Genomic DNA, 26,329 nt, shown 5'->3' with positions numbered 1-26,329 from the left:
TTGGAGGATGTATTAGTATGTCCAGTCCATTGGAATCGACTCAGAAGGATGTATTGTGATTTTTTTGTCCTCTTTCTCCTAGAGTGGATCACTTTGAGTATTATTGATCTGGGTGGCACACTTTGTGTAATAATATTTATTTTGTTTTTGATTAAGCAAAAATAGGTTTTGAGGGGACCCGAAACCCCTTATAATATTTATTTTGTTATTGGTACACCCTCAATTAGTTTTTTGATTATCTAACTTATATTTAATGTAGATGTGTGAGTTGTGCATGGATAGTATGTAATTTTTTGAGAAGTAAATGTAAATAATTTATGCAAGCAAATTTGAGATGGCAGATGCGTGAAATTTAGTTTGTAAAGAGCTTTGAAGGTGATACATTCAATGAGATAGTGTGTTATGATAGTGGAACTACTATCAGAGATGTTTGCCATGATGTTGGTCACTTGACACAGAGGTTTAGGGATAATTTCATGATCAAGAGACTATTTTCATATTAGTTCTATTATTCTTTTTGTTGTTAGAAGATAATGGGTCTCTTGGCAGCCTCTTTAGTACCTTGCCCTAAAGGAGTGTGCCTCAATTAAACAAGTCCATGTATCTTTCCCTAAGGTAGTGCGCCTTAGTCTTGCAAGTCCATTAGGTGCATGTTTCTCCTTGGTTGTAAGCCTAAAACTTTGTAACCAATTATATTTATATTATGAGTATGATTATCATCATGGTCTCTCCTTGATTGGGTTTTCCATTTAAATTTGGTGTTCATGTGTTGATGGTTGATGTTTTTAGTGTTGTTGTTAATCATTGTTTAATATCAGTTAGATAAAATTTAAATTGTTTTGTACAAATTCACACCCCCTCTCAGTCTTCTTGTGGGTTTAACATCTTCTAGAAAATAGGTCAACCATAAATGCTTAAACATTGATATTAATGCAATATCTTTGTTACTCAAATCTCGTATGATTCACAAACTATTTTTATCAAGGAATATGATAATACAAAATATTTGTTTTCATTAATGAAGTTTATGAAAACTATTTTTATTTTGGCATGTCCATGCATGGTTGCTTGATTGGGTGTTTTTTTTATTTTTCTTCCATCTACATTAGCTATTAGGGTATTTCATAGCAATATCATTATGGTTTTTCTTTATCATGTTGTATCCTTTCATATGCCTACTTGGGTGTTAGTCCTGTAACACATAAATAATATCATCATGGTTTTATATACCACGATGCATCTTATCATATGCTAAATAAAACACAAAGTTTCTCAAAATATTTACAATTTCAAGAAATATGTGTATATAATTTATCCCATATGTAATTCATCATCATTTTTTCCTCTTTCATAATTTCATTCGTCATTCTCTAAAACCCTACAAGATACCCATTACAAAAATCAATATATATATATATATATAATAGTTTCATAAATTTATTATATTGAATTTCTACATAATAAAATTGAACCAATAATGTGTTTTATATAAATTAAAGTTATCACAAATAATTATGTTCACATACACATATTACAATTACGTGTACAAATTTGAAGCAGTGATATTATTCAATTGAAATATGTAATCAAACATGAAAACAATAATGTTCAAGTTCAGTCATATGTGCTCTTGACAAGCAAACCACAACGTCGACACCTCCAACATTAGCGTATGAATCAAATAGGATTATAAGACCTTCAACGAGCATCAATGAAGGGCCTACATACAAAGGCTGGCCCATTCCAAAATGAAAACTATTTATAGGAAATTTCATCCAGCTTACTGGTATCACATCAAATGCATCATTAACTCTTGCCGGCCCTAAACTTTGCTTTCTTAGCTCCAAAAAGTCAATTGCTGAATGTATAAAACTATCATCCACCTTAGTAATTGCCATGTGGATCAACTCTGCAATAATGTCTAAAGGCCTATTTATTATTTCTGATGCAATGGATTGAGCACTTGAATCATAAACAACATTACCAAAGTATTCCTTAGGCAAGGAAGGATTGACCCTTTTTCTACCATCAACTGAAATGCTAGCTTTTGTTTTTATAACCCCATCAAGGCCTCGAGCTTTTGTAATACATTTCCACATATGGGCAACAATGACTTCAAAAGTAGTATAATATTTTCTTGCGTTGTTGGATCCTCCTTTTACCTTTAACTTGAGCTCCTGTAAAAATATTGCATCAAAATGAAGCTTTTTTATAGTTAGATTGGAATCTATCGAACAATGCCCATGAGTTATATTACTATATTCATAATGATCAAAACATGGTTGAGGAGGATCTCTTGCTTTTAGCAGAGACCGATCATGTACTGGAGGTAGAATTATCTCTCCTCTAACAACTTTTCCCCATGAATTCATGAAAAGAGTAGTTGCTTGTCCATCTGCAACATGATGGTGACTAGCTAAGCCTATCACCAACCCTCCACAAGCAAATCGAGTAAACTACATCAACAAACATATTCATCAAAATCTTGTTAGTTTTTAAAAATAATTAAAACAAATCTTATTATACCTGCATGAGTAAAATTATTTTCCTTTTTAGGTTTATCATACCTGCATGAGTAAGAGCTCATCGACCATGGTGGATGTGGGTGGCACCAACTCTAGGAGGAATGAAGAGGGATGGAAGGGCATTGCATCTGCTATTGTCCCATCTGCTTTACCTTCTATCACAAGCACACCCTCGTCATTCAGATTGATTCCAAGGCACCCATTTGGTGTTTCTTTCGTGTATCTCCCTGCCCATTCTCTGAACTCTGCCAGAACTTTGGCCAGTCCTTCCTTCAACATTTCTGAGCTCGGGGTGGGAGCTTCAAAAACATAGACCACCTTGTTGTACATTGGGTATGCAACTAGATCCAAATTACTCAGTTCAACAAGCTCACGATGATCTTTACCCTCAGAGGGTTTGATCAAAACACCTTCGCCTCTAAACACTTTCATTCTCCTTTCTCTCTCTCTCTTTCTCTCTAATGCAAATGCAATGTCTTGGATTCTGCCTTCACAATGAGCGATTTCTGAAGGGACAGAAACCTCTTTAAATACTTGGCCACCCGAATCTTGAAAGTTTCAAAATCAATAAAGAAAGTTTTGATGTTTTCCCCTTGGAAGTTTTCAACAGAGCGTCCCGTTATGAGCATGGGCTGTCGAGTATGGATGGATTTAGATGATCACAGTTGACATTTCAAAAGATTTTATAATATTGTTAACTTCCACTAGCTAATCGGCAATGTCTGAAAAAAGTTAGCCAACTGCTCACTCTGTCGGAAAAATGAATACTGGTAATGTCGTTTTCATAACATAGTATATTTGCGATCTCAAGCCTGCAATACATTAAAAAAAATTTGCCTATTGTAGAAAAAATTTCATTTAATGGCTTCTTGGTGTTTCGAAGTCTTCTAAATTATCATTGTTGTTTACTTTTTTGACGACTCTTCGAGCGCCTTATAGCCATGCTACCACTCTTCGAGCGCCTTATAGCCATGTTTTAATATATTGTTATTTTATATTACAAAATTATTATTAGTATATTTTTATTTTATATTCTTTTGTATTCTTATGCTTGAGAAAAGAGTGGACTTTGGGTAAGGACACTTTCAATCCCCAACAATTAATAATATTAGATTGAGATAATTGTGAAGTTTTAATTGATTGCATGATGGAGACGGACAAATTGATATATTAGTTAAATGTAGAGGGAGTGGAGTTGAGAGATAAAAGTCAAGATATAATTAACATTAAATAAATAAAAATTAGTTAATTAACATTAAACCTCAATCCCCTACATGCTGCACCATGTCACCTCATCTAGATTGTAAGTTTTGATGTCTTCTTATTTTGGTACCCAGTATGCTACACTCCCAAAACATGTACACAACACTGACAATTCATTATTCCGTTAGGATCAACATTTCATATATATTCTTAATTAGGTACCTCACTCCCAAACCCTATTATTTTCCCTTGGTTTGTTAGGGTTTCAAACTTGTCCCTATTGGCACGCCTCCTATCCAAACTATGACTCCCCAATCCTTACACTAAGTCAACCATCAAAGATAGATTGTTTTCTTTAGCCCTTCTCAAGTTCCTTCCCATAGTACCCCAAACTTTGATCTCCAAAAAGATGTAAGAGACATCATGAGGTTCCTCTAGCTCCTTAATTCTACAATTTGTAAAACTTTTCTATATTCAATCACATCTACCTCCCTACACGACCCAATATTTCATTACTGACCAAATTAGATGCCTCCATTACTCTATAAGTATTTTTCACACATAAAATTATTGTTAAAATTCTAAGAGACGATTTCACATGCATTCATGATGTTAGATGTTAATGAAAACCATGCTTCATTAATGTAATAGTTGCATGATTTATTACCCTTGGTCCATTGTGGATATTAGCTATTATTTTTGAAGGATATTATAATATTTATTGATTTGAAGGATATCAGGAGTGAATGCATCCATTCAAACATTATTATGCATATTCTCTCTAAAACTCTTTTGAATGGTCTCATGTTTAATAAAATAGATATCTAAGTATCACAAATCTTAGGTTTGCTAAAAATTAGAGGATGAAAACCATTTTTATTTTGAGGATCAAAGGATGGAATCTGTTTGGTTCTATATGAAAATCTCAACCAAGGATTATGAGTTAGCTTTGCAGTGGTAGATCATAGCATCATCTAGTTTGCATGATTCATAATTGGTCATAGACTTTAGGTTCATCATGTTAGTATTATTTGTAGTTGTATGGGTGTAAACTTATTGTTTATTCAATTTTCTATCATAGTTGTACAACTATTATTTTATTTATCATATATTTTAGTTTATTATTGTTGTTTTTTATTAGTGTAAAATAGGTTTTACAAGGACCCAAAACCCATACAAAAAGAAATAGTTTTTAAAGAAAAACTAGTAGTGAAGCCATAGCAGGCTAGTAGAAACAAAAAATATAGAAAATGGGGTCAAAAGAACCCAAGATTACACAATTTCATTAAGCATTTGAACTGTCCTAACAATTTTCTTAATAAAAGCCCTATTGATATTAGCTAAATCTTCCATATCTGTGGATTTAACCTGCCTCCCTTTATCCCTACTTCAGGTGCAAGCTGAAGGTCCCTGATTAGTCAGGGTATCAACTTCTTGGATAAACTCCTTTACCTTGCCTTTGTTGCTATTGGGAAAATGGTGTCTACACCTTGCATTTACTGTTAGGAACTCAGAAGGAGAACTGAGAGAGGGGGGGGGGGGGTGAATCAGTTGTGAACCAGTTGTCAATAAATTATTCCAACTTAAGACTCAGTCTCGGTAAAACAAACTTTTAATGCCGGTAAAATAGATTAATTGTTATAGCAGTACCAGTATAACTTAATGCATGAAACAGAAAGGAAAACAACATCCACAACACATGACACAAAGATTTTGACATGGAAACCCTATAAGGGGAAAAACCATGGTGGGAAACCTTACCCACAATCAAATGATACTACTATAGATAGTAAGTGTATACAAATGGGGTTTGCACATGCAGAAAGGCCAACTGCCTAAAGCTCACTACTCAATCACAAAATAGGAGTCACACTGACTACAGTTGAATGGTTAAATCCAATGACAATCTACTGCTTCAGAATAGAATCTGCAATATTGGATTCAATTCTAGTTTAAGCTCTGAACATGTGTGCCAAACACCTTCATAATGATCCTTCAACCTTCAGATAATATATATGTGATTCACACAAGGATCTACTTATTTTCGCTATTCAATATTCACACACACTCATCTATTACATCTCTCAAATGAGATCTTACATTTATTTATACAAATCCGAAGACCTTAACATTAGGTTGGCTCACTAAAGATATTATATTTACAAGATAAGTCTTGATGCGATATAATATGTCGGCTTCAATACATTTACACAATATAGAATCAATAAACCATTTCCAAAACGTGTCATGTTGATCTGGAACATGATATCTTGTACCGGTCCATAACCTAGACCTATCTGTCAGTAAAGGCAAAAATGTCAACCCGATTAGACCAATAAGAAAAACACCAAATCCAAACATCCAATCCATGTCTTCGACATGACCAAATGATCTCCAGATGATAACAAGTCATCATCACTGTCGGTGAACATATGTCGGTGACTATGCATAAGCCACTAACCATGTCGGTGAACACAATGTGTCATTTCAACAACAAACCAATATAACTAGAGTGTCAAATCAACAATGTAGACCTCTAGAAGGATAAGTGTTGACATCAATGACAAAACCAATGCAACACATAACGAAGTCATCCATAATACCAACAATCTCCCCCTTTGGCATTGATGGCAACACTAGATGGAAAAACATCTAAGTGCCAAAAATAGAATGCCAAAAACCAATAAAGCAACAATCTCTCAAAATAGATCAATACCAGAAATCAAAACCAAAATACATCTCTCCAAGTAGAATGTTCATCTCTCCCCAAAGTACAAAGTTTTTCCATAGATATCTCTCCCACTTTCACATCAAATGTCGAAGTAGTTAAGAATAAAAAATCAGAACATAACATACAAAGCTAACTCCCCCCCTGAGAAGTATCTCTACTTCATCAAAATCGGAAAAAGATTTTTCTGCTAGTCCTTGTCAGTTTGATGCCAATCTTCATCTTTCAAGTCTCTGTCGGTGGGGAAATTACCCCAAGCTGCTCTCTGAGATATTCAAATATTTCCTTAGGAAAAGGCTTTGTAAAGATATCTGCAATCTACTCTTTAGTATTCACATAAACCAATCTCATTTCATTTGCTTCAACATTCTCTTTCAGAAAATTGTACTTAATAGAAAAATGCTTTGTCTTAGAGTGAAATATCAGATTCTTTGATATAACAATTGCTGTTGAATTATCACAATGAATAATTATCGGTAATTTGCATTTTATCTTTATATCCTTCAACATTTGCTTAATCCATAATACCTGAGTACAATTAGTTGCTGCTACAACATATTTTGCTTCTGTTGTAGATAATGATATACAACTCTGCTTCTTGTTGATCTCTGAAATCAATCTTCTGCCAAGAAAGAATGCACCACCAATGGTACTCTTTATGTCATCTACATCTCCTTCCCAATTTGCATCTCTATATGCACATAACTCAAAATTGTCATTCTTAGGATACCATAAACCAAGATTTGTTGTTCCGTGTAGGTACCAGAAAATCCTTTTTACTCTTGATTCATGATTTTTTTTAGGATTGCTTTGAAATATTGAAATAATACGTACTGCATTCATTATATCAGGTCTATTTTGTGTCAAATATAGTAATCCTCCAATCATAGATTTGTACCTTGTCGGATTAATAGGAGTTGAATCATCCTTTAATGTCAATTTATCTGTTGTAGTCATAGGAGTACTTACTAGTTTGGAGTTTTCCATACCAAATTTATTCAAAAGTTCCTTCAAGTATTTTGTTTGACATATGAATATACCTCTATCTATTTGTGGAATCTGCAAACCTAGAAATTTTTTTATCTCTCCATCATAGACATTTCAAATTCTTCCTGCATCTTGTTAGCAAAGTCTTTAAATAATTCCACTTCACCTCCAAAAATGATGTCATCCACAAATACTTCAATAACCAAAATGTCATCAATGGTAATTTTGTAGTACAAGTTACTGTCAGCATTACCTTTTGTGTATCCAAGCTTTAGAAGATATTTATCCAATCTAGCATACCAAGCTCTAGGAGCTTGCTTCAATCCATATAAAGTTTTCCTTAATCTGCAAACCATATCCTTATCATCTGTTAAAGAAAATACATCAGGCTATTCAATGTAAACTTCCTCTTCAAGATCTTCATTCCAAAATACACATTTTACATCCATCTGATAAACTTTATAGTTCTTATTTGCTGCAAATGCAAGAAATAGTCTAACTGCCTCAATTCTGGCTATCGGTGCAAAAGTTTCATTATAATCAATTCCTTCTTTTTGAGAATAACCTTTACAAACTAATCTTGCTTTATACCTGATTACTTCACCATCTTCATTAAGTTTATTTCTATATACCCATTTAGTTCCAATTACATTTTTGTCTTTAGGTCGGGGAACTAATGTCCAAGTATTATTCTTTTGAATCTGTTCTAATTCATCTTCCATTGCTTTTATCCAATGTTTATCCTGACATGCTTTAATAACAGATGCTAGTTCAACTTGAGAAATTAAACATACCTCTTCATTTGTCAATCTTCCTCCTGTCATAACACATTGATTTTTGTTTCCAATTATCTAATTCTCTGAATGATTCAATCTTACATACCTAGGTTTATTCACACGCTATTGTTCTTCAGTCACAGTTGAGTTTTCTAATGATGTCGGTGTGACTGGATCTTCACTCTGTATCAATGCAATTTGTGTCTGTTCATTTATAATCATTTCAACTACCAGTTCAGAATCTACAGAGCTTGATTCACCTCTAAAATGTTCATCTATCTTCACATTAGTACTTTCAATTATTTTCTGCACTTTTATTATAACATCTATAAGTCTTGCTTCTAGATGAATAACCAAGAAATCTTCCTTCATCACTTCTAGGATCAAATTTTCCAATAAACTCATCTCTCCTAATGTAGCATTTTCTTCCAAATATTCTAAAATATTTTAAGAATAGGAGTATGACCAAACCATAGTTCATAAGAGGTCTTATCGGTTTCACTTTTGATGTGAACTCTGTTGAAAGTGTAAACCACTGTATTCATTGCTTCTCTCCACTACACATGAGGTAGATTTGCTTCCATCATCATGGTTCTAGCTGCATCCAGAATAGTTCTATTCTTCCTTTCCACAAACCCATTCTGCTGAGGTGTCTGGGGTGCTAATAGTTATCTTTTGATTCCATTCACTTCACAGAATACATTAAATTCTCTAGATGTAAATTCTCCTCCTTGATCAGAACTCAAACATTTGATTTTCTTGTCGGTTTCATTCTCTACCATTGCCTTGTATATCTTGAATTTCCCAAAAGCTTCTGATTTCTCCCTAAGAAAAGTAACCCAGCACATTCTAGAATAAACATCAATTATTAGCATAAAGTATCTATCACCCTGAAGACTTCTTGTTCTTATCGGATCACATAAATCAGTATGAATTAAACCAAGAATATTATTGGATTTTTCATAAATGCTTTTAAATGTTGTTCTAACTTGCTTTCCCATTTGGCATTCCTTACATACCGGATTATGAGGTTTCACAATCTTAGGTAAATCCCTTACTGCCTTAGTTGAACTGATATTTACAATGCAATCAAAATTCACATGAAAGAGTCTCTTATGCCATAACCAACTTTCATCAATGTGTGCAATCAAACATGTCTTATCATTGGTATTCAAATGAAAGATATTACCTTTAGTCTAATTACTGGTTGCAATCTTCAATCCAGTTATGTTTATGATTTTGCATTTTCCATTATTGAATTGTAACTGAAATTCTTTTTCCACTAACTGAACAACACTCAAAAGATTATGCTTTAAACCTTCTACATAATAAACATTGTCTGTATTGTGCTTACCATCCAAAGAAATAGTGCCTCTTCCTTTGATTAAATAGGCTTTATCATCTCCAAATCTTACTAGACCTCCATTACCTTCCCAGAATGACAAGAATTTTCTTTTATTACCAGTCATATGATGCGAGCATCCACTATCAATGATCCATTCATCCTTTTCTTGAATTTTTTCTTCCATTGCCTGCTCTATCGGTTTGACAATAGGTGCTGGTTGATCTTCTTTTATAGCAACAAATGCCCATCCATTATTTGTTGGATCTTCATCTGAATCATCTATAACACCTTCATCTGCATAGTAACATGACTTATCTCTTTTTTTCTTAAATCTATATCACTGATATTTAGGGTTTGGTTTATATGTTCTTTTTTCTTCCTCCCTTAGTCTTGCATGTCTATCAGGACACCTAGACGCTATATGACCAATTTTATTACAATTAAAACATTTGAAAGGTGCTTTACTTTCATACTTACTTCCTACTGGGCCTTTAGGCATCTTCCTTGCAAATAGTGCTTCAAGTTCTTCATTTTCTCTTCTCATATCTTCAAGTTCATTTGCATAAAGTGCTTTCCAATCAGTTTTGTCAGATGATGATGATGATGCTTTGAAAGCTATATCATTCTTGACTGTAGCAACATGACCAAACTCTTCAATCTCAAATGTTGAAATTTTTCCAACCAAGGTATCTCTAGATACTAATGTATTAGGCATTGTTCTCAACTCATTAATAGAAGACACTTTCATTTTGTAAGCCGGTGGCAAATCTCTTAAAACTCTAGAAACAATTTCATCTTCACTTAAAGATCCTCCACAACATTGTATTCCTAAAACAATTTCATTAACTCTTTCAATAAATGCAGAAATTCTTTCATCTTCTTCCATTTTTAAATTTTCATACCTGACCCGGTAACATTCCAATTTTAAAATTTTGACAGTGGTATCTCCTTCATTCAATGTTTCCATTTTATCCCAAATAGTTTTAGTAGTAGATCGGTCTGATAATCCCATAATTTACTGATATGATAATACGCTCAGAAGTGCTTCTCTTGCTTTGCAATCATTCTCCAAGTCCTTAGCCAATGTTGATGGATGAGGGTAATTTGAAGTAGGACCAACATAGCCATTATTAGTAACATCCGATATATCTCTTCCAATGCAGTTCACATGTGTTTCTATTCTGATCTTCCATATACCATAATTAGTTCCATCAAGTTTAGTACTGTCCTTCCTGAAAATATTTGCTGCCATATGATCTCTTCAAGTTGTTAGGCTTCTGCAAAAAGAGGACTTAGCTCTGATACCAATTGCTAGGAACCTGGAAGGACAACTGAGAGGGGGGTGAATCAGTTATGAACCAACTCCCAATAAATTATAACCCAAAACAAATTATTCCAACTTAAGACTTAGTGTCGGTAAAACAAAATTTTAATGCTGATAAAATAGATTAACTGTCATAGCAGTATCGGTATAACTTAATGCATGAAATAGAAAGGAAAACAACATCCACAACACATGACACAAAGATTTTGTCGTGGAAACCCTATAAGGGGAAAAACCACGGTGGGAAACCTTACCCACAATCCGATGATACTACTGCAGATAGTAAGTGTATACAAATGGGGTATGCACATGTAGAAAGGCCAACCGCCTCAAGCTCACTACTCAATCACAAAATAGGAGTCACACTGACTCCAATTGGATGGTTAAATCCAATGACAATTTATTGCTTCATAATAGAATTTGCAATGCTAGATTCAGTACCGGTTTAAGCTCTGAACATGAGTGCCAAACACCTTCATAGCCTTCCTTCAACATTCAAATAATATATGTATGATTAGCACAAGAATATGCTTATTTTCGCTCTTCAATATTCACACACACTCATCTGTTACATCTCTCAAATGAGATCTTACGTTTATTTATACAAAACCTAAGACCTTAACATTAGGTCGGCTCACTAAAGATATTACATTTACAAGATAAGTCTTGATGTAATACAATATGTTGTCTTCAATACATTTACACAATATTCAATCAATAAACCGTTTCCAAAACATGTTGTGCTGATCTGGAACATGATATCTTGTACCGGTCCATAACCTAGACCTATCTGTCGATAAAGGCAAATATGTCAACCCAATTAGACCAATAAGAAAAATACCAAATCTAAACATCCAATCCATGTCTTCGACATAACCAAATGATCTCCAGATGATAACAAGTCATCATTACTGTTGGTGAACCATATATCCTGCTTGTGAACATATGCTAGTGACTGTGTATAAGCCACTAACCATGCTAGTGAATACAATGTGTCGGTTCAACAACAAACCAATATAACCAGAGTGTCAAATCAATAATGTAGACCTCTAGAAGGATAAGTGTTGACATCATCGACAAAACTAATGCAACACATGATGAAGTCATCCATAATACCAACATTTACATGAGGTTACTATTTATAATAAGTTTTTGTTTGAGTATGAAATAGTGTGAAATTATCCCCAAAGCTGTTGGTTGGCTAGATGAGCATGCCAATAAATTTTCATTGCAAGATCATAGCTAGTTTTGAAGATATTAAAGTTTTTTGTTTTTGGAGGGTGCGATGAAAGGTTTAAAAATTAATTTTAAGGACTTTAGAGGCTGTGAAACACCTTGAAAAGTGGGTGTAAACAGCCTATCAAGTTACAATTTGATAGAGCACTTTGCGAGCTTTTCGACGCTTCAAAGGGTTCGTCAATCGGACACACAGTTCACAAGTTATGGCCTCTGAAAGTTTGGACTCTTGAAATAGGAAATATAAATTACCTCGAACACATAAATGAGTTGTAAAAGGGAGGAACGCGTGTTGATGTGTTTTTTGACATGTCATAAGTCATCTAGAATGGAGATAAGGTCAGCTCTACATGATTGGGTGGTTCTAGCCCATGGTTTTGTAATACCGTTTGACGGTTTCTTGTATTGTATCTCCTAAATATGAGGTGTATGAGATAGAGTTTGTGTGCAAGAGTCTTATGGCTATTGAGTTACGTATGAGTCTTTGATTAGTGGTACTCCTATGAAGAGCTTTCTTTTCAAGTATATTGTAATGTGATATTAATTGTTGAATAATATATTGAGCTTATTTTGGAGTGTGGGATTTTTCTCTGGAAAGAATTTTTCCCACGTAAATCATTGTGTTGTTATGTTGTGGTATGCATTATATTTTGTTTATTTCTATTAATTTTATGTAACTACTGTAACGATTTATTAAAATTTTGCATTACCCTCCTCTTAAGGTTAGTGTAGTTGTTCCGCTACATAACTTCCTTACATCTGCAGATCGAGATTGAGGGGGACACATGAGTGGTTGAATGGGAAACATTAAGAGATTGAGCCTTTTCATTTAACCTCTGAAGGCCTTCATGCTATTGGTCATGGCTTTTTTGGTCACTGCAATGATCGCTCACAGCTTCTCATTATTGCCATTTGGAGGAATATGTGGTTAATTGATGTTTTGTCATTGATGTCAACACTATCTATTTTGGATTCTTTACTAGCACCCTTTCGGTTCCGGTAGGTTGAGTAGTTTCTGGTTGGTTTGGATTTGGCATGATCCGATATGCTCCGGTATGATTTGGTAATGTAATTGGCTTATTCATGCTACTCATGTTCATATTCAAGCAGTTGGTTTTGGTCTAGTAATCAGATGCTATCTTGTTTGCTTGGAAGTTTGGTTTGAGGTTCCGGTGAGGGTTTCACTACCAGAGCTTTTGATGAATATCTTTTATGAATTGCATAAGTGGTGTTTATGGAGCTTCTGGTATGTATTCAGGATGTTGGTGGTGATCATGTTCGAGACTTGGTGGGTTGGCATCATTTCTTTAGCGTGTGGACCTATATTGGGTCCCGGTTGATCTAGGTTATGGATCGACTTAATGTAACATGTGGATTGGACCTTTCGATGTGTTTCCACGATGTCTTATGAGTTGGATATTATTTTTTTGGGCTAAGGCCGACCTGTTTTGTAATTATGTAATTGGTTTATTGTCTGGTGGCCGCCATGATTGATTATGGTCAAGGGTTTGTATATATATGATGTAAGATCTCATTGTAGATGATAAGGATATAGAAATGGGATATGGATATGTAATGTGCGAATAATGTAATATCATTCAGGCAGAGGATTTGGTCTATTATTGGAGATCGAATTGGGTTTATGTAAGAGGATTTTGTCCTCCAGTATTGAGCTTAACCAGAATTGTACTTAGGCATAGAACTTTGATAGGATTTAGTCCATTCATTCTTTCGGTTTTATACAAGTGCAGGCCACTCAATTGTAATACTCCTTTTGTGATGAGCAGTGTGCTCTAGGTTGTTGGCCTTCCTGCAAGTGTAGGCCACTCAATTGTAATTCACATACTTACTACAGAAGTATTATATGACTGTGGGTAGGCTTCCCACATAGTTTTTCCCTTTACCTAGTTTTCCATGTATAAATCTTGGTTTCATCTAGATGGTATTTATTCTCTGATTATTATTTATGCTTAATTGGTTTAATTGGTATTGCGGTATTTGGTTTAAGCATTCTGGTATTAAAGTTTTAATTGATAAATGTTCTGGTAATCCATGACAACTGATTCACCCCCCCCTCTCTCAGTTGTCTTTTGGTTATTTAAACTATCTAACAATTGGTATCAGAGCTTTGGTCCTCTTTGCAAAAATCTTAACCGCTTGAGGAAGATCCTATGGCGACTATTAATTCAAGTTCATCTAGAGCTATCTTTCAAAGAGATATTCCTAGGCTTGATGGAACAAATTACACATTATGGAAGATTCAGATGGAGACTCATCTAAGATGTCTTGGCAAGGAGTTTTGGGATATCACATAGAATGGTATTACACCTCATAATGTGGCATCTGACAATCCTCCTTTGGCAAACTTGGATAATGAGCTTGAGAATGATTATAGTGCAAGAGAAGCTCTCTTGTGTGCACTTTCTGATCAACAAATAGAGGAATTAACTGACAAATCATCTAGAAAGGCTATATGGGATAAGTTGGAGACTCTTAATGAAGGTTACCCTACAGTGAAGATTGCTAAACTATGACATGAAAACCTAAAGATGGAAGAATATGAAAGGATTACTGCATTCATGGAAAGGGTAAATGAGATTGTTATGGTAATTCAATATTGTGGTGGAACTCCGAGTGAAGATGAAATTGTTTCTAAAGTTGTGAGAGCCCTACCACCAGCTAATAAGATGACGGCTACTACAATTAATGAATTGAGAACAATGGCTAATACTTATGTCAACAAAGATACCTTGGTTGGGAAATTATCTTCTTTTGAGATTGAAGAATTTGGACCTTCTGGAGTTGTGAAGTCTCAACCTATTTTTCATGCATATGCATCAACAACCAGTAAGGAAGACTGGAAAGATTTATATGCAAAGGAATTGGATGATACTAAGAGAGAAGATGATGAGTTTGAGCAAATTGAAGCACTATTTTCTAGAAGAGTACCTAAAGGACCGGTAGGAAGTAAGTATGAAGGAAAAGCATGTTTTAAATGTTTTGCATGTAATAAGATTGGTCATTTTGCATCTAGGTGTCTAGAAATGAATTCAAGATTTGAAGAAAGACTTAGAAGATCTTTTAAGCCTAACCCTATATATCAGAACAAGTATAACTATAGGGAAAACAGAGACAAATCATGCTACATAGTGGATGAGGAAGGTGTTACTGATTCTGATGATGAACTGGCAGAAGAATCTTCTAATGGTTTCGGCAATGGGAAGGAATGGGTGTTCCTGGCTATCAAGGAAGATGTTCTGGCACTGGACAAGACTGTACCTAAAGAGAAGGTATTTGCTGCTAAAATTGAAGACAAGGATGAATGGGTAATTGATAGTGGTTGTTCACATCATATGACTGGAGATAAAGGGAATTTTATTTCTTTGCGAGAATTTGATGGCAGTTTGGTTAGATTTGGAGATGCCAAAACATTTATGATCAAAGGAAAGGAACTATATCACTGGATGGTAAGAACAATACTGATAATGTTTATTATGTTAAAGGTTTAAGGCATAATGTTTTGAGTGTAGGACAATTGGTAGATAAGGGATTTCAATTATAGTTCAAGGATGGAAAATGCAAAATCATTAACAGATTTGGTTTGGAGATTGCAATCGGTACATAGACAAAAGGTAATATATTTCATTTGAATTCCGGTGAGAAGACATGTTTGATTGCACAAATTGATGAGAGTTGGCTATGGCATAAAAGACTGTCATGTGAATTTTGATTGCATTGTGAAGATCAGTTCAACGAAGGCAGCTAGAGATATACCTAAGATTGTGAAGCCCTATAATCTGGTATGTAAAGAATGTCAAATGGGTAAACAGGTTAGCACCTTTTTTAGGAGTATACAAGACAAATATAATGATGTTCTTGATCTTATTTATACTAATTTGTGTGGCTCTGCTAGAGTTAAAAGTTTTCAAGGTGATAGATAGTTTATGCTAATCATTGTTGATTATTCTAGAATGATGTGGGTTACTTTTCTAAGGGAGAAATTTGAGGCTTTTGAAAAGTTTAAAACCTTTAAAGCTAAAGTTGAGACAGAGACAAGATTGAAGATTAAATGTTTGAGGTCAGATCTGAAACTTCCTTTAAAGCTGAGAAAAGCAGCCAATCACATCAATTCACCTGGATTGTGCTTCCTCTTGGAGAATCTCTACTGCTCATCATTGATCGATCTTGACCATTGGTCTCTCTCTGGATTTTCTATAAATTCAGGCCCTCATCTCTCATAAAAAAGAAAGAACCTGGAGATTATTGTTTTTATACCATTTTTTTTGCTCTAGGCTTATTGAGATTTGTGCATTGAGAAATTACATGTTAGTTATTGCATATTTGTTAAATCATCTAGCTTAATGTTCATTCATATTGCTTAAAATCATGTTAGATTAATCATGCATATATAGCTTAATCTTGCATCTATTTAGCTCAATATCAAACTCATATAGATTAAATCTTTCATTTAGGTGTCGTCTAGTCACTGGTGTTGCATATGGAAATCTGAGAGAAAAACTAAACTCACATCTATTAGAAGGCAATGGGTCACTTTGTAATGTTTTATTGTTCATTGTTGATTATTGATTTATTAACCATGCATCTAATGAATTAATTTTAAAGTGTTGTGTATTTAGATACAGATATAGATACAATTCCACTTTTCACACATATTTTTGGCGCCCATCATGGGGCTCGAGAATTCAATTTTTGGTCTTGCAATATCGTTATTTGATTTTTCAAGTTTTCGTCTGTACAGCCTTTGCAAAAGGTCATAAGAGTTTTTGTGCATTACAGGATGAGTTCTAGGAATACTCATTCGGCTTTGTGGAAATCATCGTACGAGTTCTTGCTTTGTCATCTTCTTTTGGGGTTTACTCATTCGGTCTGGTGAGAATGCTCGTTCTGCGCTGTGAGAATTGTCGTATGAATTTATGAGTTTCTCATTCTATAAACAATATGTTTTTTAGGGTTTTCTTGACTTGGCTTTGAATTTCACTAACGCTAACCCTGAATTGTCTTCTATCTGCTTGATATTTTCACAACCTAGTTCATTTTTAGCAGAATACCTGTCGAAGAATTTATCAAATCAAATTCACGCATGTCATAGAATTGAAAACAACATGACTACTGATGCATTGATTTTGCAGGTTGCCTAAAGAGAATCATCTAGATATTGTGTATTCTTTAATTTTTTTTTTTAGGCACTTCAATTGCTATTTGGTTAATGAACAAATTTGTCTTTTGTGTTTGAAGAAAAATCTAAGAGGTAGGAAAGTATGCTCTTGTCTGCACAGACAATTAGAATTCTAGACCCTCGAAGCTTTTTTGAAGTTTATGATTTTTGTACCTTTTAGTGGGCCTGTCACAATGGGAAAAAGTAATCACCCTGTGAGAACAACCCAAGTGAGTACAACTAAACCCAAGCATTCCAACTCACTATAATAAATAAGCCTTTCAGGATTAAAGTCTCGGGGGACAGGATTATTTGAGTTTTCTCTTTTGAGATCTCTCATATCGGGCATTTTGTAGGGTCTCCTGGTCTCAATCATGCTTGTGTGACTACAACTTGTTTCAGTACCTTGTCAGGCTATAGGCCTCAATCGCACTTGCACGAATTCAAGGGGTAATTTTGAACGAAAATCCTTACTACGAACTTTAAAATAGAAGCTACCCAATTCACCTCTGAAAGGGGGATAATCTTTGTGCAAGAGAAATAGTAACTCTCCCAAGATACTTTCCATTTTGTGCCCCCATTAAAATTTGGAGTCGGTTATTACGGTGTTGGTAATCCATTGCATGAGACTCAACGACCGTATTCTGATTGGCTATTGGGTGTGTACCTGAGTCTGCAAGCAAAGGTTTTCTCTCTCAGCCAATTTCCTTAGGATTAGTGTGTTGTGTTTGATGACACTTTAGATCTCATGTGTTTGTTGTGTTTTTTGTCTGAAGCTAAAACTGAAAATCTAAAAAACTGAAAAAACTCAAAAACAGCGAAAAAAAAAAGGTGGTTGAAAAAATCAATCTCCTTGTCAAAAATTTATCTTTGAACATAATTGTCGTATGAGCTTCCTCATTTATCATACGAGTTGACTACATTGTCATTCGAGTCTTCTAGTTTGTCATTATAGCTTATTTAAACTGTCGTTCTAGTCACTGAAGATTGCCATTTGAGCTTATAAACTCTGTCGTATGAGTCATTCTAATCTGTGATAAGCTATCATCTGGTTAGCATTAAATTGTCGTTCGAGTATAGGCAACAAATCATACGAAAAACTATTTGTGTCATTTGGAGCCTATCAAATTGTCGTCCGAGTCAGTATTATCTATCGTACGAATCTCTGATTTTGTTAGTCGAGAACTTGTTTGTTGGCATACTTTTCCAGAACTAACATACTTTCCTAATCAGCCCGCAGTGAGCATAAATCTGATTTATAGATTGGAGAAGGCCAATGGAGGCCCAAGATTGATTTTATCATGAAGGGTTGAGATTCATTTTAGATAGAAGGCATGGATCAAGGGTGCCTTGGGAAAACTTGACCATAAACAGCCTCGATAGAGTACGTCTGCCATTGTGTTGTACAAAATTTTCAATTATCTCCCAAGCTAGTTCAAATCAATCGATTATCAAACTTATAAATCACTTATCAATTTCTTATCAAACTTAATCAACCTAGGTTAATTAGATCATGTCTTATAGAGCATGTAGATCATTCCTGAAACCACACCGAGTCTTAGTCACCTTTCTTAATCACTATGTTACAACACGTAACTAACTTTGATTTAATCTTGATATTTACATCACATTTGATTCTCGGTCATGTCGGTTGTAAATTCCTATTCAAACCAGGAGCTCCTCTAAGGACAAGAACAAGAAAAAGGAAGAGACAGTAACATTGCAAACCAATCCTTTTTACCAAGAACAACCAATTTTTGATGAATCTTTTGAACAACAATACTCAGACAAACCTTCGTCTTCAAACAAACCATTTTTGGATGAATCCTTATCTTCTAATATGTCTGAAGGAAGATAAGAAAAAGAGACTAATAAATGTAAAGCTCGTGATGACCTTAGTGTCCAGGATAATGATAGTGATTCCTCTTCTAGCGATTCTGAAGTTTCCAAACTCGAAGAAGAAATAGTAGCAAAATATCAAAAAGACAAAAACTTTAGAAAAATGATGAAGATTATCATGGCTTGAGAAAAAGAAGAGCACTTTCTAGAATTGGCCAAATAATGATCTAAACTCCCCCTAATTACAATGTTGAAAGTGTTATCACTAAAGAAGACGATACTCCACTAGCATTGGTGACAAAACAACTACAAGAACCACAAATTGATATTAAGAAAATGAAAGACAAAGACAAATATTTTATGAAATATTCCTTGGATACAATTTGTCCTTTTCCATTCGATGAGAGTCTTTACATTCCTTCGTTTCCTTCAAGAATGAAAATTCCTAATTTTGATAAATATGATGGCAACTCAGATCCCCAAAACCATGTCCGAGAATTTTTTGCCCTATGTATGGAGTTCATGCACAAACAAACTTATCTCATGCACCTCTTTCCAAGAAGTTTAGGAGGACCAGATATGGAATGCTTTTCAAGCCTACCTATAGGAATTAAATCTTTTGAAGAACTGGTTGAATTGTTTGTACAAAAATACTCCTATAACATTCGCCATCTGATCACAATGATCAAGTTTTTTAATACTAAACAGAAGATAGGAGAACCTTTTTTTACTTTCCTTCAGCGTTGGAGAAAGAGGTTCTCTAGGTATTCACAGCCCATTCCTAATTTTGAGAAAATGGACATCTTTGTCAATAAGCTGATTCCTGAGTTGAAATATAATATCCAAATGCAAGTATACCCTTCATTCAACAAAATGGTAGATAGTGCTCTCAAGATAGAAGATATGCTTGTAAGGAAAGGAGATATATCACTTTATAAATTAACACATCAAGGCTCTAGTTCTAAAGAAAAGAACAAAACTAGAAGTATGACAAAGATAATAACAAAAATGTTGTTAATGATGAAGTAGTTGATAATGTCAAACCAAAATCAAAACCTATAGTATTCAACTTGACTAGCAGAACACAATCCCTTAAAGAAACAGAAAGCAGTACAGAAAACCCACCTAAGAAATTAAAAGAGTGGTTTAAAGAGAAACCTTGGGTTTCAAAACCTAAGCGTGATTTTACTCCTCTAGGTGAATCCTATGAGTCATCTTTTAAAAATTTATTGGCAAACGAACTGATCACATTGCCAGACAACTCTAAGCCATATGATCCTGAGGTCAAACCTAAATGGTGGAGGAAAACCGAGAACTATGAATATCATTGAAACAAGGGTCATACAACAAATAACTGCATGAAACTCAAACATGAGATTCAAGACCTCATCAATGTTGGCAAAATTGTCGTTGGAAACCATATGACTAATGTTGATCACAAAGCCTTCAAAGATCCTTTACTTGCTGATGAGTAGGGTGATTCCTCAAAATCCAAGGGAGGTGCAAAAGTCAATTACACCTATGCCAACAATGACAATGTGATCAACATGATTGAATCTTCCCCATCTAAATATTGCAACATGATCATAGTTGAATATAAGAAAAATAAAACATAAACTGCAAATATCGTAACTCGCACTCAAAAGAAGGTTACTCTCAAAGGAGCTAGCTCTTCCTCTCCTGATAAAAAATCATCAAATCCATTGACAATGTCAAACCTATCGACTACTTCAAGCAAATAGCCATATACGATCACGGCTAAATCAAAATAGCTAGCTTCATCTTCTTCTTCTAGTTATAGCATTGTTGAATAATTAAAGTGAACCACTGCTCAAATCTCCATTCTTGAACTACTTAAAATCTCTTCTGGTCACAGAGAGATTCTAGACAAAGCTTTGCTCACTACTAATGTCCCTAAAGACTTAGATGTGGGTCGGTTTCAATCTATGGTGGGTCACCTGACTTCACCTCACTACCTATCCTTTTCTGAAGAAGATGACAATTCACTGAATCATCTACATAACCAGCCATTGCATATTGAAGCTATGATCCATAAGCACCGAGTCAAGCATGTTTTGATAGATGGAGGCACTGGGATGAATATCTGTGCCTACAATTTACTAATACAATTGGCATTTTTTGATAATATCATTGATCCAACAAAGAAAATAACAATCAAAGCTTATGATGAAGAAGAAAGAACATCTAAGGGTCTGGTACTATTGTCGTTCAAGGTGGGACCTATCGAACAAGATGTTATTTGATAGGCACTTGATCTTCCTCTCTCCTACAACACCTTGTTGGGTAGACTATGGATTCATGAGATACAAGCAGTGCCATCTACTTATCATCAATGTTTGAAATTTTCCTACAATGGGGTTGAAGTCTGTGTTCTTGCAAATACAACCTACACTTGTAATGCTTTAAAGAAAGGTGGTAATACCCTTGTTCCTCATAATAGATAAGCCTCTGCAGCTGAAAGTTCAGAAACTTTGATGAAAGACTTAGAACAAAAATTGAAAATCATAGGCATTGTTTATGGTGAAAGTGGAAATAATCAATATTGAAAGACTAAATGAATTCAACCACAAAACCCTAGCCTAACAACAACAAAGATCCACCATAACATATGAAGATTACCTAAGACAATGCAAATCAAATGAAATCACAAAGATTATACCATCACATGTCCAATAGGGTTTGGATCCCCATTCTTCCTATCTCCATTGATCTTGCTTGATATATTTGCTCTCAGATTTTATGTCTGCACACGAGCTCAACAAAGAACAAAAATGTGGTTGCAAGTAGGCCTGATCGCATATGAAAGTTTGAAAGCATAGTCGAGGAGGTTGATAATGAAGGAAGCATCTCCTTATATAGAAGACACTATAAGAAATGAAGGCATAAGATTGAGAGGTATAAAAGATAAATGGTCAGCTATGATTAGAGGGTAGGTAGTGTAGGAATTAAGAGATGAATGACATGTGTCATGGGTAGAAAAGGTTAATGAATTAATTAAATAAATAAAGATTCATTTAATTAATAGAAGAAGTGGGATCAATTAAATAAATAAGATATTTATTTGATTTAGGAAAAGGGGAATTTAAATAAATAAAGGTATTTATTTAAATGAGAAATAAGGCTGGAAGAGGATAAATAAATAAATTAAATAAATAAAGATTTATTTAATTAGATAGGATAATTTTAGGTGTCTACATTTTGTCCCTCTTTGAGACAATGTAGCTTATTGTGTTGTTTCAAAGAAGATAAGATGAACTGATACAAAGTTGCCCCAAGATGGGAATGATATGCCCCCTCGAGAGATTGGATGAAAATGTTTGAAAAGATCGCAGACAATCTCTTGATAAGAAAGAAAGGCTAGAATGGACTGACAAGCTAGGATAGAGTGATAGAGCCATGGGATAACGAAGACTGACATGGGAGACTAGGGCTAGGCTAGGGATAGGCTAGTCTATAAGATAGACCACGAGGGGAAAACATCCTCATTGTCATCCACAAATCCAAGAAATTAGAGTGCAGAGAGAGAATAGAGCAGCAGCAGTCAACAGCGATGGCATTGGTTCATAGATTCGATCGCATTCATCGATTTCAGAGGCTAGTAGATGCAGGAGAGCCGATAAGTAATGCAAAACCTCCTTGTACCTTTGTTGCATTAATTGTTGTCATAAATGCATGTTAGGTAGCGCATTTAATGCATTTGAGATATGTCAAGTAGGGTCAAAAAATGCTAGGGCACATCTGTGTTGGTGCCAGGCGTGTCTGGGTTGGCTAGGTTTATCTGTATTTGTGTCAGGTGCATCTATGAATGCAAAGGCATTTGTGTCAGATGCGAGCGTGTCTGTGTTGTGCAGGTGCTTTTATGCTATATGGGCACGTCTGTGCAGAGCAGAGGCACGTCTATGTATGTCAGGCGTGTCTGTGCAGAGTAGACGCGTATGTGCAGTATGTAAGCGTGTTTATGTCATAAAGGTGCATTTATGTATTCTAGGTTGAATCGATAGTTTTGTGATGAACATACGCTGTTGATTGGATAAGTTGCTGAGAGGATACACTCAAGGAGGTCCTCTAGGGAAGACTAGGATAGCAGATAGGGCTAGGATTGACAATTCCATGATAGAACATATGTTACCAATTAGGAAACTACTCAAGAGGATACACTCAAGCAGAGGCCCTAGGATAGGATAGATCGAGGCACTTTGTGATGAATAGAGAATGCCAAAACATAGTACTTTGTGATGAACATGGAGTACTAAAAAGAGAAGCATTTTTTGATGAACAAGGAGTGCAACTAGGATAGAGTGCCATAAGCACTAGGATAAAAAGCAACATTTTGTGATGAACAAGGAATGCCACTATGATTGACATAGTTGATTTGCTTGACTGGAGGAGGACCTACCTGTGCTGGAGTCACGAGAGAGATTCCCATTGACTCAGAGTTTGTGAGTAGAGCTGACAGTCGAGGAGAGAGCAGTAGTTCAAGCTATGGGCCTATGTCATATTTTGTATGTGCCTAAGTTTCGGGCGAACATGGGGTTGTTGACTGCACAACGATCGAGACAGAGACAGGGATGCATTGAGATGAGTGTTCTAGGATCCAGGACTAGAGATGAGGGCTGGACACATGGCCTGAGATACCATGACATGGACAGAAGTAGTATTACTAGTAGTACTGGTAGGAGTGATCAGTGGGTTCCTTTGTCCGGATAGGGCTACATGAGGATTGGTTGTGGGCTGGGGTGGTACACTAGAGACATTGGTGACAATGAACACCAGGTTTTTATGGGGACCATGTCTACTGGCACACTTGTACTATGAGTTACATTAGTTTGTATACCATGGATCAGCAGGATTGGGCATATGAGCATCTGCCGGTGACACGACTAATTCATTTCAGAGGCAGGGGCCATGGGTGCAGTTTTGTATATGTGTATGATATGATTACATCTCAGTCACGGATTGGGAGATTAGAGTACTAGTATAGGGTCATTGATGAGATTGACACTGTAGTATGGAGGCCATATCGAGAGTGCGAGGAGTGGGAGGATGATGTAGTGGATCTGTCGTATGTATTTAGGAGTAGGTATCTAATTGGGTGGATGCCATATGTTCTTGAGAGGCAGTTGGTGGATAGGGCGGACAGGCAGTTCGGTAGGATACAATGGCTGCCACGAGGTTCTGGGATGTATGCTCAGACAGTGAGAGATTAGGCGCACTTCAGGCCATTGTTGTCTTATGATCAGGCAGTGATGCAACTGGTAGAGATGATTCCCCTGCCTTGGGATATGTGGCCAGAGATAGAGGATGCAGGGATGGATGCAGAGTATACTGCATATTGGGCAGAGCATCCATTTCCATGGCTAATAGATCCAGGGGAGGTGATAGATGGAGATGGCGGAGGTGATGGGGATAATGATGGAGATGGTGGAGGTAGAGGCCGACGGAGGAGGTAGGGTGTAGTAGTAGAGAGGAGAGTGGCTCCAAGCAGAGAGGGAGGAGAGGAGAGACAGGCTCAACAGGCTGTAGTGAGGGGCAGAGGTGGAGTGCCTTTACAGGTGCCAGCAACATAGGTGCCCAAACAGGGATAGGGACAGGGGCAGCCATAGGAGTAGCCACAGGTACAGGGACAGGGTGAGAGTGGAGAGGAGGAGGATGAGTTACTAGATTTGAGGGATATCTGCCAGGGACAAACATATGAGATCGAGGATCTTGAGCGGGAGAGGGATGGGCTCAGGAGACAGCTGAGGGATACTGAGTAGGAGAGGGATTAGGCTATCCAATGGTATACAGAGGCTGAGACAACACTGAGGGCAGGGAGACAGGTAGCAAAGGACACAAGAGCTGGATATGCCTATGTTCTACGAGCCGGGGAGGAGATAGGCTATTGGAGAGACCTATATTATGGAGCAGTGCCACCAGAGTAGCAGCCTAGGAGATTTCATAGACCATCGTGGATAGTGACAACCATTGGAGGGAGGGATAGGAGACAGGTATTGAGTGGTGGGTTCATGGGTCCTCCACCACCACCAGAGAGAGGGGACAGGAGAGATGATCCTAGGGTGGGTCCTTCTAGGGCTCAAACTCCATCAAGGCCAGCCGGCTCCGAGGGAGGGAGTTCATCATAGCCTAGAGGGCTCCCTATGTATCAATTTTGTACCATTTTGTATGATGACACCTTCGGGTGATTGTAGCCATATTATTTTGACATCATTGTATCATGACACTTATGATTTTGATATATATGAGATGATTCATCCTTGGGGCAGTTATATGCATGTGTACCTATGTGATGCTTCTATATGTTTTATGATGTATGTTTCTATGTGATGCTTATGATATAGATGCAAATATGTACATGATGAAATGCAATATTTTTGTTCTTTTATGTTTTATATGTTATGCATATGCAATTGTGGATGTATGAAATGCAAATGAATATGATAATGCTAATAACTATTTACATGATGAGAATGTAAAATGTGCTAACATGTGTTGTGTGCAGAATGTGATGCAATTGTGATATCTATATGTATGTATGAAATGCTAACATGTGGTAATGCAGGTGCAACTACATGAAATAAAAACATTTTTGGTGTGTCATTATACTCAGTCATGTGATAGTAGGCTACACGGACTCAGGAATGATGATGGAGGTCACTCAAGAAAGGGGGATGGAAGGTAGAAGATATGAAAGTGAAAGAGCTTCTTATGCATTATCATCATTGAGCGTTTATTATGGCAAGTAGGTTATGACAATCCCGATATATGTTCGACGCAGAAAGTCATTATACCCATTTGCATGGAGATAAGACAGTCGCAAACAAGGAATGCCCTAGTTCACACTAGATCCCAGTGTCCTCATATCCTTGGACAAGTCATAGCATTACTAAGAACAATCCATAGATAGCAAAAGAAAAATAGGTGACGATACCCCATCCTCGCCTTTCTAGTCAAAGACATCCTAGAGATAAAATCTCTAGTCAGAGACATCCTGGAAAAGCTAAAAGACATGTCACCAAAAAGATAAAAATCAAAAGAAAACCAAGACTCAACACCAACATCGATTGTAGTCCTCAAGTTGAGTGTCTCTTGTCACTTGTATAAGTCAATTTGATTGTGGCCACAATGTTTAATTTAACAAAAGGATAGATAACATTGAACCATAATGTTGT

General features: G+C 35.9%; 1 protein-coding gene across 1 annotated transcript in view; it reads right to left on the bottom strand.

Moving 5' to 3' along the window:
* Positions 1-1,586: 1,586 nt before the first annotated feature.
* The window catches only part of LOC131057848 (agmatine hydroxycinnamoyltransferase 1-like), a 64,888-nt gene continuing 40,145 nt past the window's right edge, over positions 1,587-26,329 (bottom strand). The window contains exons 3-4 of the mRNA XM_057991990.2: positions 2,568-3,073; positions 1,587-2,456 (exon numbers count right to left, since the gene is read on the bottom strand). Of these exons, the coding sequence (XP_057847973.2) occupies positions 1,587-2,456; positions 2,568-3,073 (1,376 nt within the window). The remainder of the gene's footprint in view (positions 2,457-2,567; positions 3,074-26,329) is intronic.

Source organism: Cryptomeria japonica, chromosome 2 (assembly GCF_030272615.1).
Source record: "Cryptomeria japonica chromosome 2, Sugi_1.0, whole genome shotgun sequence".
NCBI classification, from domain to species: domain Eukaryota; kingdom Viridiplantae; phylum Streptophyta; class Pinopsida; order Cupressales; family Cupressaceae; genus Cryptomeria; species Cryptomeria japonica.
Note: the sequence above shows the minus strand (reverse complement) of the source record. Positions and strands in the feature narration are given on the sequence as shown.